This window comes from Gekko japonicus, unplaced genomic scaffold (genome assembly GCF_001447785.1).
Source record: "Gekko japonicus isolate JY-2015 unplaced genomic scaffold, Gekko_japonicus_V1.1 scaffold876, whole genome shotgun sequence".
NCBI classification, from domain to species: Eukaryota; Metazoa; Chordata; class Lepidosauria; order Squamata; family Gekkonidae; genus Gekko; species Gekko japonicus.
This window is the reverse complement of record NW_015176475.1, coordinates 664270-677223: the sequence shown is the minus strand read 5'-3', so window position 1 is coordinate 677223 and position 12954 is coordinate 664270. Positions and strand designations below refer to the sequence as shown.

The window sequence follows — 12954 nt, the reverse complement described above, 5'->3', positions numbered from 1 at the left end:
GTTATGAAATGCTAGCATTTTAAAATGTTTAAAATGTTGAAATGTTTTATCTGTTTTTAGGATGATTTAAATTTATGAGTGTGTTTTATTCTGTTGTAAGCCGTCCTGAGCCGTCCTTGGCTGGAAGGGCAGGGTATAAGTCTAAATAAATATCTTGAGGCATTTCAAACAGACCATACTTCTGAGAGCATAAACTCACTTAATGTTAAAATTGAGATACTAGATATACAGGTGAGTGAACCCTTTACTTCACTAAGAGGAGGTCATATCTGCCATAAAACCCTAGCTGTCTTGTCATTGAACAGCAGGTATAATCTCTCTGCATGACTTATGACATTACCACAACACAGTATCATGGGACTTGACAAGGGATTGTTCTCAGCCTTGGTGTGGTGAGTCTAAATCCACAAATTAACAGTCTGCAGATGTTGATACTCATTAGATTACAGGCAAATAGAGGAAAAGCTGGTGAGCTAAATAATGCCCCTAAATATATATGTACTATATAATGTCTTCCCTTCATGTGAATGTCTATTTAGATTTTAATCAACATATAAGCTGTGAAATTATTCTAAATGTGACTGAACTGATATGTTAATAAAACCATAACAATCTGTACTTAAATGTATAACTGCTCATAAGTGAGTCATCACTACACACACATGAACATTATAAAATTTCAGATAAGAGGTGCTGATACAGTAAGACACATTATCCTTTTTCACTACAAGCCATTATTCTCTGCCTTTCAAAAATGTCAGGGAAGACAGAATTCATACTTTTTGCCACTTTACCACATTTACAAGCACTAGAGAGTAATGCTGAGTTTGGCTGTCACCTTAAGAAATTTAGAATTTTGGTCCTCTAAGAGTAGAATTTCTTCCTCCATCTTCTTTATCTTGGCTTCAGCTGTTACTTTTTCAAGCTGCAGCTTCTGTCGCGCACCTTCTTCCTCATCAAGCTGCTCCTCTAGGTCCTGAGAGAGGAAAAAACCCTCAGTTATATTGTCAGTTGCCCATAATTTTCATCCATTTCAAAATCTTACTAAAAATAGGATACCACTCCAATATTCAGGCATATTATCCAATTACCCTATACCTGTATGTGACCCTGCATTTTCTTCTTCTCATTCTGTAGGACCTGATTCCTTTCCTCTTCCTCCTCCACCCTGGATTCTAAATCATGCAAAATTTCTTCCAACTCTTGTTTCTTGGCAGCTAAGCGGGCTCTCATCTCCTCAGCTTCAGCAAAGAGTTCCGTCTCTGCTTGTAACTGCTCTGCAAGAATATTCTTTTCTTCCAAGAGCTGCAAATATGACATAAAAGCCTGTCAAAATTTTAAAGTATTATTTCACAAAGCAATGTGCCAATCTTTGGGAAATTAGTCTTTCCCAGATACAGGAAAGTTTAATAAAGCTCATCTCCACCTTAAAACAATGCTAACAAATAGTGAGCATGAATGAACAATCTCCACAGCTAGTAGCTGCAAAAACTTTGAGCCAAATTGCTGGAGAAAAGGTTTTGCTACAGCTCCATGTTTCAATTTTTCTTCATGCTGTCTCTGCGGATAGAAAAAACAGGTGGCAATCCTGGAGAAGAGGGAACATACACTGGGATCAACACAAGTTTCATCTATTACACCTCCCTGCTCCAGTCCACTTCCATTACACTACCCTCCAGCTGTTCCTGCAACCAAAAGCTAAATACAAAAAGGAGAGGTAATTATACTCCCATGTACAGAAGAAGACAAGTGTTTATATTTTTAGAAAGGACTGAAGATGCATTTTTGCAACAATCCTTTGGAATTTTGTGCCCAACCACTGGTAGTAATTAAGGTCCAGTCCCTTTGTTTCCACAAGGAAAACTGAACTTATGCTGTTCCCAACGCAAGGTACAGCAAAATAAGCTTCCCTGAACCCAGGTCTTTTTCTAAACGGAGATGAGCACCGCAACCCTAGAGTCGGATTCGACTGGCTTTCGAGCAAGGGAACCTTTACCTTTACCTTTACCTAAAATTATTTAGATATAAGAGACAACCACTTCAATGCTACAGTCAGAAGTGTTCAATTTTGGTTTTATGCCAGAGTCAAAAATCAACAAATTACCACCTTAAGCCTAGTGGGAGAAAGCCAGAATAAAATAAATATCCAGGTAAGTAAGCTTCTGCACGGCCAGATCCTATATACAAACCTGCTGATGTTTCCTTTCCATCTCTTCAAGTTCTGCTTCCACCTTTAACTGTTTCTCCTTCACCTTCACCAGCTCCTCATCCTTAGCCTGAAGTTCTTCTTCCTGGCGAGTTACCTGAAGCAGAGGCTTCACCTGCAAAGTATGGCACAGACAATGAGGGCAACAAGGCAAATCACTTTTCTTTATGTTCAGAACACATTAGGAAAAAACTACCTACCTTTGTGAACACCCTCCACCACTGCCAGTGCCTTAACTTCAGATAGGCAGCACAATTCCTCTGCAGAACTTTCAGCGCACTCAACTGCTGCTGTTTCTTAGCAAAAGCCCTGAAGACAAATAGCCAAGGGTATTTCTGGGTCACATAGCTGAGAATGTTTGCATTTTAACAAACAGAACAACACATTTATAAAAACATCATATAAGTAACAGGGACCAATAATAATTGTTGCTTCTATTATGGAACTAAAGGATAGATTCCAGCAAGTTTACCTTACCGCATATGAGAAACAATACAGAAAATTTTACAAAGATCATAAAAGATTCGAATTAATTAAGTAACCAATAAATCTGACAGATCATATGCATCTCACTGTAAATTTAGTCCTTGCAATTAAGCTAAATCTTAACAAGTTCCCAATGAATCCTGCTTTTGATGATTACATGGAAAACTGTTAAGATTACGATATTTACTTACTTTCTGGCAAGGTATCCCCTGCATACTGCCTGGAAGAAGATGATGATGTCTGTGATCTTTAGGTCCCTTTCTTCCTCTAGATGTGCCAGGACACCAGCTCGGAAAAAAATCTTGCTCTGTCCAATTCGGTACAAGTTTGGATCCAGCTCCAATGCTCTGATCTGTGAGAGTGTCAAATCCATTTGGTTTACATACAGAATATGAGGAAAGCATTTTTTAGGAACATTAGGAAGTTACTGAAGGGCCTACCATTCGCTCACACGCCTGCTTTCCATCCATAAAACCTTTAGGGATTGCATTAGGAGTCAGGATCTCATATCTACAAGTCAATCAGAAAGCCAATAGTTAAGCCATCTGCAAAGAAAAGAGATCCTAGTTTTCATTTAACAAGTTTTAAACAGTTTGAGGTCTCTGCTCTAAGTGGAAGAAAACGAAGATGCTAAAAAGTGGGTGTAACTCAGATGAAAAGGCAGTTTTCTCAACATATATTTGCAATAACACCCAGATCCAGTACCTCTGTCTAAATTCTTGGAACACTATTCTGTTTGGAAATCCTTGCCGACAAATCCTTATTCCTTCCAGGACACCATTGCAGCGAAGCTGATCTAGAACTAAGTGTGGATCCAGCTTCCCAGCCTAAAAAAAGACCAAAAGCTCTGCTAAATGATCATTTTGGCAGTTTTATCAGTCTTTTGCTTTTACCCTTACTTGATTTTAAATAAAAGTTAACTCCACACAAGGATCAAGTTACTGCTCACAAATATTAAGTTGATAATTGCATAAAACATGAAAAAACAGTTATATTATAACGCCAAATACACAAACATGTTTTCTTTACTTGACTGAACAACAAAAATTAAATGCATTTGCTATACTTACATATCAGACAACACAGTTCTTATAACAACACTTACCCTCTTCTCATGATTTGGAATGATGCAACGAACAAAATTTGGGTTAGTATTTCTTAGTGTGGCCATCAGCTTGGTGAGGGACTCTTTGTATAGCTGACCCACTGTACGAAACATGCCCTTCTTGGTCTTGTAAGCTGAGCCAAAGGCAGTCTCTGTCATCCCAGTGACCTGATCTAGACCCACGATACGGTCCACTATAGATGACAAGAACACAACATTAACATTCTACAAAAACAGGCAATTCAAGAGAGGTTGAACAATGTTTTGAGACAAATGGTAGAAGGTGCCATCTGGGCAAAGCAGCTGGCATTTACGATGCAGCAGGATTAAAGCAACGCACCAGGCAGAAATCGGAGCTTTGACAATTATGCACCAGGAAGCACAAAGGTCACCATTTTACTGTTCAAGTGCACCAGAGTCATTCCATCTTCATTAAAAAAAAATCTGACCAAGAAGCCACAAAGTTGTTTGGGAATAACAATAACAAAACAAAGACCCTGGGAGTCATTAACAACATAGCCAAAGATGTCAAATAACTATGGATGCAATCCTATGAACATTTACAAGGGACTAAGTAAGGCCTATTTAGGGTTGCAAGGTCCCCTTGTCACTCTGGAGGGGGGATTTGGGGGACATTCCAGGGGTGGGCAAGGATGCCCCCAAGCCCACCCACAAGCTGTGGCCACCTGCAGCCACCTCTCTCCCTCCCCTCCTGCAGAGATTTAAAGGGCTTCAGCTGATTAGCAAGAAGTGCATGGCACGCCAATCAGGTGGAGGGCCCTTTAAATCTTTCAGCAGGGAGGTGTCAGGTTCCCAGTCAACTCACTCTTCACAATGGCTTTCTTGAGAGGAAGTTTATTAAAGAGAGTTGAAATGCTGAAGGGTAAAAGCAGGAACCCAGTGTATAACTAAAACCCACATTCCAGGCACACATCACACAATCATAAGTATAAGCAATCCTAAGAATCCAGACAGTTACAGAAGTTCAACTAGCCATTCAAAAGTCTTATCTTCTTGAGACTTCCGGTCTAAGCGTTTCGCCGCTCGAACGCATCTTGTCTTGCTCGGATGGAGACGTGCCGAGACCCGGCTGATGGGAGGAGTTCGAGTTTGTCCCAGACCCCCCTGGGGTCTCTACAGGAGACCCCCAGCCTGGGGAGCTGAGGAGAGCCTCTTCCAAGGGGATGCCAGAGGAATTGAGGCTCACCTTCTTCCCCAATAGGTACCGTCACCGTGGAGCCAGCATGGCACCTAGAGACGACTGCCGGAGCAAGTGATCATGACCAACTTGTTAAAAAGACTTCCAAAAGATCTCCAAGGCTACAAACTGTGAGTTAAGCAAAGCTCAGGTGAAAAATAAGTTTGAAGCGCGGGGGGAGGAGATTTCAAGCCCCCCCCATAGGAGTAAACTATAAAAAATGGTTTTAAAGAAAAAATAAAGAGACTTTGAGCCAAACTAAGCGCATAAGAAGTTAAGTGAATGCAAAAGCTGCTAAAATATACAAAGCGGAATTAAAACGTATAACTTTTGCTTTGTTTTGGAAAACTTACTTCTTGTTGATATTATGGTTGGGAGAGGACAGAGAGCGCCGGAGAAAAAACTGGTGACTGGAAATAACATACCAACGACTCCCTCCCAGAACCAGGAATCATCTACAGACCTTTCTTCGCTGTTAGCAAATGCACTGCGCCCTCTAATGGAACAGATGACTACTCTCAACACCAAACTTGACAATGTGCATAATAAAAATGAATGAATGAAAGGAACCAACTGACGCTGCTTGGATACTCTTTGGAGGTGACGGACACCATTCTTTCCTCCAGAAAACAATCAACTATTTGCATTTACAACACGACTTGGAAGGCCTTCATCAGGTGGTGTAGAAGGAAGAAGGTAGATCCATTACATCCTTCAGTAGCCTCAGTTTGTCATTTCTTCAAGATGGTTTATGTTCTGGCATCAAGTCGGCTGCCTTATGCAGACAGACAGCAGCTCTTTCTACAGTGCTTCTTTCTATAGGAGGTTACAAGTTAACCAAGCATCCGCATGTGCAATTATTTCTTCAGGGTGCATCTCTTAAGGCTCCACCTCAAGTACATCGGTTCCCTACTTGGAGACTGCACACAGTGTTATTTGCCCTAACTAAGGTGCCATTTGAGCCCCTGAGAGAAGATGGTTTCAGGTGGTTGTGAATGAAGACGCTATTTTTGGTGGCTATAACCTCGGCACGCAGGGTTTCTGAACTTGGCACTTTCTCCATCAAGTCTTTTCATGTGACTGGTTGCTGGTTATACTTTTGTATTTGTTTTATATTCAAATAAAATTTACAAAAACTTTTTTTAAAAAGAGTAATCTGTGCATCCTTCATAAGGATAAGTGTCAGGTTCCCAGTCAACTCACTGTCCACAACGGCTTTCTTGAGAGAAAGTTTATTAAAGAGATTTGAGATGCTGAAGGGATAGACTCTTTGTCAAAACTGAGGGGTAAAAGCGGGAACCCAGTATATAACTAAAACTCACATTCCAGGCATATGTCACACAATCATAAGTATAAGCAATCCTAAGAACCCAGACAGTTACAAAGGTTCAACTAGCCATTCAAAAGTCTTATCTTCTTCAAGGACACTCTCATGTGAAAGATCCATGAGGTGCTGCTTGGGAAAAAGGTTACCAGCGTTGCCTACCTAAACTACAGACATTCACACAGTCCCACTCCCTTCTACAGTCTCTCTCCCTCCCACCAGGAATGTCAGTGAGGGTGAGGGATAAGTGGACAGCCGGATACATCTGCGTAAGTCAGTGATGGCTGGGGGGAGGGGGGAAGGGAACAGAGGTGTGGGGTACAGAAAACAGATTGGTAATGCTACAGATATAGAAAACATAAAAGAAGGCGAACCCAAGTCTGACAGGAGGGACTGTTGCCAGCCACAGCTCGCACCATGGCTGATTTCCCAGCAGCAATTCACTGCTTGGGATTCAGGCCTGCGCTGCTGACCCGTTCAGTGTGAGCCCCACAGCAAGTGCGGTGGTGGTATGATGGCTTGAATCCCAAGCAGCAAATTGCCACTGGGAACTCAGCCGCACGCACCATAGCTCCCACCATGTTTGCAAAAAGACCCTCTAAAGGGTCTTTTTGCAAGCAGAGCTGCAGCTGGCGATATTTCCTATGTAAAAAAGGAAATGAAGCTGTACTTTCAGCAAAACATGAATATGGAAACACCAACGAGAATTGTCTGGGATGAGACTGGCAATTGGACTTGCAGCCAGACAAAGACGAGAAAAGAGGCAATATTATCAAGATATTTTAGACGCACTGAAGGAAAAGTGAAGGGTTTTTGAAAATAGAAATAACCCACCAACACTACAGGTCTCCTTCAACTGCAGTGGATGAAATATTTTCTTACAAAACTAAGAGAGTATGAAAAATGAAGTATTAAGGTTTTTTTACTTGACAGAACATTAACATGAAATGCATTTTCTGTATTACAAATAACACAATCGATACCTTCTATGGCATCAAGTGCAAGTTTAGTGATCTTTCATACATATTAAACATAACTGAAACGTCTAAAATATATTTGATATTTTTTACTACAACCTCTTTTTCAGGAAGCAAAGGGGGGGGGGAGTTTCACTCTTACCACCCTTTTACATTGTCTTGGGAAGAAAACAAGCTATAGGTGTCTTCAACCATGAGAAAAAATCCAACGTCACCTGCAGGCCACATTTCCCAAATAATATCAATGTTTAAAATTTTTAACTCATGCTTCAGTCTGGAAATAAATGCCTTTGTATTAATTAGTAAAGTAAGTAATTTGAAACTGAGGCACTATAAAAATATGAGGCAAAAGACTCACTATAATCTTATAAATAGCAAGAAATGTAAACTCATGTGACAGTACTTTATTTGCCCCAGCTAAAGCTAAAAACTTATACCCCATTTTAAATTCCTGCTACAAAACACAATCTACTGTAGTAAGAATTTTAGAAATGTATGTAGTTTTGGGTTTAAAATGAAATCCAATGTATCTTTTTCTGTCTCTGGCTAAGTTTAGCTATTGTGAACCTTGCATCCATGATCCTTTGTGTTTCTTTGTCTCAGTCTCTTCCCATGCACATACACAGGATGGCCCTGCATTCCATTCCCAGGACCTGAATGGGATGTAAATTACCTTAGGTGGTAGAAATGTAAAACTCAAGGTAATAACCTGCATCTGGCAGAAGGGCCTTTTGGTCAAAAAAGACACTTAATTAACAATGCAATGGCTTACAGAGGCATCAGGTTTCACACCCCTCTTTGTACATCAGAGATAACGCAGAGTTCTGTGTTGTCTCCCAGGCCAAAGAACACAGAGAAACATCCTGACAGGATCATCTTGGAGTTGTAATTCAAAATGTAAATTGTTATCTGTGCATGTCCTGTAAACAATTTGTTTCCCCTCTCTTGGAATGAAAGGGACCATCTCCTGTTAATAGCAGGACGATCAAAACCTCGATTGATGCCAAACTGATGTAATTGACAAATGTGACAATTCTTGGGTAACTCTGATCAATGTGTATAAAACAGTGTACCTGGCAAAGCATCTTCACTCACTCTTAGAATCAGAGAGAAGTGCTGTCTCTCTGAGTCTAAGAGTGTTGTCTATTATGTGTGTGTTACTTTGTTTCTGTCTTATTTTAGTGTGGATGCTTGCATGCTTTTAGGGAATAAGTATTTGCATTATATTGTAGGCTTTCAGTTTCAGCACCTGGCTGACCGACCTGCCTAAAGTATTTAACCTTGGTACTAACCTAAATAAAGAAGGGAGTTTGTATAAAAAAGTATTTGTTTGTCAGTCTCTCTCTCCGCTCTCTCGGCGGACCTCCTTTGCACATTTCCACAGCCCGTGGTAAGGGGCCAATACCCAAGACGTAGAACAGAGGGATAGTGGGTGACAAGTGTTAGACACGTGTAGTCAGATTCCCACAACATCTACCAATGAGAAAAATGCTGTCTGAACTCCAGCACAAACTTTATATTTCAGATCAGCAGACGTTCTGTATTTCTATAATTTTAAAACTCGAATTTACAAATTGAAGCAAGGGCTGGACAATTAAGTCATTATTCAGAAGCATCACCAGCAAAAAATGGACCAAGCTTTAAATACTCCACCCCCTTCACAAAATTAAGTGAAAAGTTGTCATTCAGTGATGGGTTAAACACTTATCAGTTGCACAATCAAGTCTTTAGTGTTTTCACAAAATACAGAAATCCAATCAAGAGTAGTACAAAAATTTTCTAGCGATTTCATAAAAAATCTAGGTAGCAGTGTGGGTTCATGAAAAAAATCTAGTGTCGTTGTACTGCCCGTTAGGACTGCTACACACTTTCCCGCAACCAATGGTTGGAAGGATCAGAGAGCGAATTGTATAGCCAGGAGTTCTAGAAAGTTGATGTGGTGACGATGAAGGTCTCAGTCCCATCTTCCGCCGACGGAAAGTCCACGGAGATGCGCTCCCCATCCCCAGCAAGAGACATTGGTTGTTAGAGTGAGCTGGGGAGCAGGTGGGTGGAAGGGTGCTCCGATGGAGAGATTTGAAGCCTGTTCCCACCAGAGGAGGGATTTGCAGACAGCTGCCAGAGGGCAAAGTAAAGTTGACTGAGGCTGAGTTGATGGGTTGTACGACTTGAGAAACCACATCTGGAGTGGTCGCATCCTCAGCTATAGTCACTGCCATGAGACCGAGCAAGCGCTGGACCTGAAAAGCGGATACCATCGGGAGTGAATGCACAAGCGTTGATCGGGGGACAAGAGTGTTCAGTCTGTTGGCTGGGAGGTAAGCTCTGCACTTGACGGAGTCCAGTATTGCTCCAATGAATTGAACTTTCCGAGAAGGTATGAGATGCGATTTCCCAAGTTTCACGCAGAGACCCAACTGCTGAAGGAGATCTAGAGTGATTTGAATGTGCCAGAGAAGGAGGTCTCTTGATAAGGAGCCAATCATCTATATAAGGGAAAATGGTAACCCCTTGAAGATGAAGGTGGACAGCGACGACAACAATTGACTTCGTGAAGACTCTGGGAGGAACCTTGTATTGGTAGTGGCCATCCTCAATGGTGAAACGTAGGTATCGGCAGTGGTGGATGTTCAAGTGAAAATATGCATCCTGAAGGTCCAGAGTGGCCATCCACACACCATGTCGTAAGAGGGGCAGGATGAGTTGAAAGGAAACCATCCTGAACTTGCGGTAAACTATGAAGGAATTGAGAGCTCTCAAGTCCAAAATTGGCCTTATTCCGCCATCCCTTTTGGGCATTGTGAAGTAGCGGGAATAGAAGCCTCTGCCACAAGATTCTGGGGGTACCTTCTCGATAGCATTTTTGTTCAAAAGGATGGAAACCTCCTGGAAGAGTGCCAGAGAAGGCAGAATGATGACGAAGACTGGCAGAGATTGATGTTGAAAAAATTCTATTGAGTACCCAAGCTCGAGCGTGTCCAGAAGAGGGCAACCAGGATGGTGAGAGGGTTGGAATCCAAGTCTTATGAGGAAAGGCTGAAAGAGTTGGGTATGTTTAACCTGGGAAAGAGAAGGCTTAGAGGGGACATGATTGCAGTCTTCAAGTATTTGAAGGGCTATCATGTAAAAGATGGAGTGGATCTATTCTGTCTTGCTCCGAATTGCAAGACTAGATCTAATGGGTGGAAATTACAAGGGAGTCATTACCAGCTAAATATCAGGAGAAACGTCCTAACTGTAAGAGTGGTTGAGCAGTGGAACAGACTGCCTGAGGAGGTGGTGGATGCTCCTTCGCTGGACGTTTTCAAGTGGAGGCTGGATGACCATCTTTTGGGTATGTTGTAGGGCTATCTTTCGGCTATGCTCCTTGCAGAGTGCAGGGGGTTGGACTAGATGACCTGCAAGGTCCCTTCCAACTCTAACATTCTATGATTCTATGATATGAAGGAAAGAACCCATCTGTCAGTGGTAATTTGCTCCCAGGTGTGAAAGTAAGGAGTCAGTCAGGTGGGACGAAAAGGCAGCTGGCCAATAAAGTCAAAGGCCCTGCTTGGGAGCCTGAGGGGGCTTTGAATAGTTGGCTTGATGTCCCGAGGCATATCAAGGCTTGGTAGGATAAGGGGGTCACTGCCCAGCTGGGGAGGCCAAAGGATGCCAAGAACGCTCTGGAGAAGATCTGGTCAAAGAGCGTTTTAGCCAAGAGCGGGACCAGGACTGAGGCTTGTATTGTTTAGAGGAGGAGGAGACCCCCAACGGGCGGGAGGTTTTAATACTTTTGTCCATATCCTGAAGGACTGAATCTGTTGTTGCATGGAAAAGCCCCTAACCATCGAATGGGAGGTCTTCAATGCAGGCCCTGGTGTCCAGTTGAAGTGTAGTGTCGCGAAGCCAGGAATTACGATGCAGTGCGATAGCCGAGGTCATTGTTTTGGAAAAGGTGTCTAAGGCATGTTTGCATGAATTAATCAGTTGCTTGGCCAATACCAGACCTTCCTTTTGGATCTTTCGGACAGACTGGGCTTGTCATCCGTGAGTGAGGCAAAGACATCAGTAAGCTGCTCCCAGAGGGTATATTGGTAGTGGCTCATCCACACGAGATAGCAGTCTTGACCCCAAGGGCAGCAGGAGAATAGAAACACCTACCAAAGGAGTCGAGTTTTCTACTTTCTTTATCTGGTGGTGCTGAATGAGATCTCTTGGATTTGGAGGAGGAGGACACAGCTACAGAATTAGGCTTGGAGTGAGTGTAGAGAAATTCAGCCCCAGCCTCTTGAACTTTATACATGTGATCCAGTCCATGTGTGGACACAGGTGCCAAGGAAGGTTTGTCTCAAGGCGCTGTGGTGGCCTGGAGGAGAACTGTAGACATCAGAAGAGCGATGGCAGTGGACATGTCTAGTTGAACGACATGTCGCACTTGTCGAGGCTCTTGGAAGCGGCAGAAGCAAGTTGGAGCGCGGATTCCAAGGGGGCCACTCTTAGTCAAGCCACTCGGGTTTTACATGTTTGGTTGGAGAATTTAGCACAGTGCTGGCAAGAATCAGGACGATGTGCTCCCCCAAACAGAGAACGCAGAGAGAGTGACTGTCCGGAGGTGCAAGTTTACTGCCACACTCTTGAATAAAACCCACTTCTTAGCCATAAAACAAAGTAGTGGCTAAGATACAAAAATGGATCAGTGTGTGTGTGTGTGTGTGTGCGTGCACGCAAAGCGGGAAAAACAAAAGGCAACCTAACAGTCTCTAAAAGGTGTTTTGTTTTTAGAAGGCAGAACTAAGGAAAAAGGATTAACACTAAGAAGAAACAAAAAGTAAAGGAGAAGAAAAAATCCTGTGAGGAAAATGAGGCAATCTCACCAATTGACAAAAAAGGGTGCTTACAGCACGGTGGTCAGAAGAGAACTGGTGCGATGTCTGCACCCCACCCCTCTGGGCATGCGTGGTTGGGGTTCCTGCACATGCCCTGAGCTGAGGCACGAAAATCCCGTTTGAGCTTTTTACATCACCAACTGGGTCAGCGCAGGCGCACTGGATCCCATGGGTGTGATGCACAGAGACCACAATGAAGATCTTGAAGAATTCAGCATATCTGTCCCCTTATATATAAAGCTCAAATATTTTGGCCACCAAATGAGAAGGGAGCACTCACTGGAGAAGACCCTGATGCTGGGAAAGATTGAAGGTCAAAGAAGACAGGGACGGCAAAGGATTAGATGGTTAGACAGTGTCATAGATGCAACGAACATGAAATTGAGCCAACTTCAGAGGATGGCGGAAGACAGGAAGGCCTGGCGTGATCTGGTCCATGGGGTCGCGAAGAGTCGGACTCGACTGTGCGACTGAACAACAACAAAAAGTCGCGTCCAACGTTCGAATGCGCACCAACAGTGTTTGGACGCTTACAGTCACTCAGAAGCTTCCCCTATCCATTGGCTGTGTCGCCTAAGTCCCACCTCAGAACAAGAAGGTTGTAGCCCTACCTCTGTGCCCAGTCCCCTCAGAAGTCAGACTATTGCTGACAACCATCTGGTGGGTGAGTGGAGCCGACGTGGCCATGGCATGAGCCTTCGGGGGGAGCAGTTGAAGAGCGGCAGCGGCATCGGCAGCAATCCCCCCCCCAGCTAAACAGGCCTTCGGGGGAGCACTTAAAGGGCTGCAG

At 43.0% G+C, this 12954-nt stretch overlaps 1 protein-coding gene across 1 annotated transcript in view; it reads right to left on the bottom strand.

Moving 5' to 3' along the window:
• The window catches only part of MYH10 (myosin, heavy chain 10, non-muscle), a 153526-nt gene that overhangs the window by 51135 nt on the left and 89437 nt on the right, over positions 1–12954 (bottom strand). Inside the window, exons 16-23 of the mRNA XM_015427193.1 lie at positions 3798–3991; positions 3398–3519; positions 3133–3202; positions 2884–3044; positions 2407–2515; positions 2190–2321; positions 1099–1305; positions 839–976 (exon numbers count right to left, since the gene is read on the bottom strand). Coding sequence (XP_015282679.1) covers positions 839–976; positions 1099–1305; positions 2190–2321; positions 2407–2515; positions 2884–3044; positions 3133–3202; positions 3398–3519; positions 3798–3991 — 1133 coding nt within the window. The remainder of the gene's footprint in view (positions 1–838; positions 977–1098; positions 1306–2189; positions 2322–2406; positions 2516–2883; positions 3045–3132; positions 3203–3397; positions 3520–3797; positions 3992–12954) is intronic.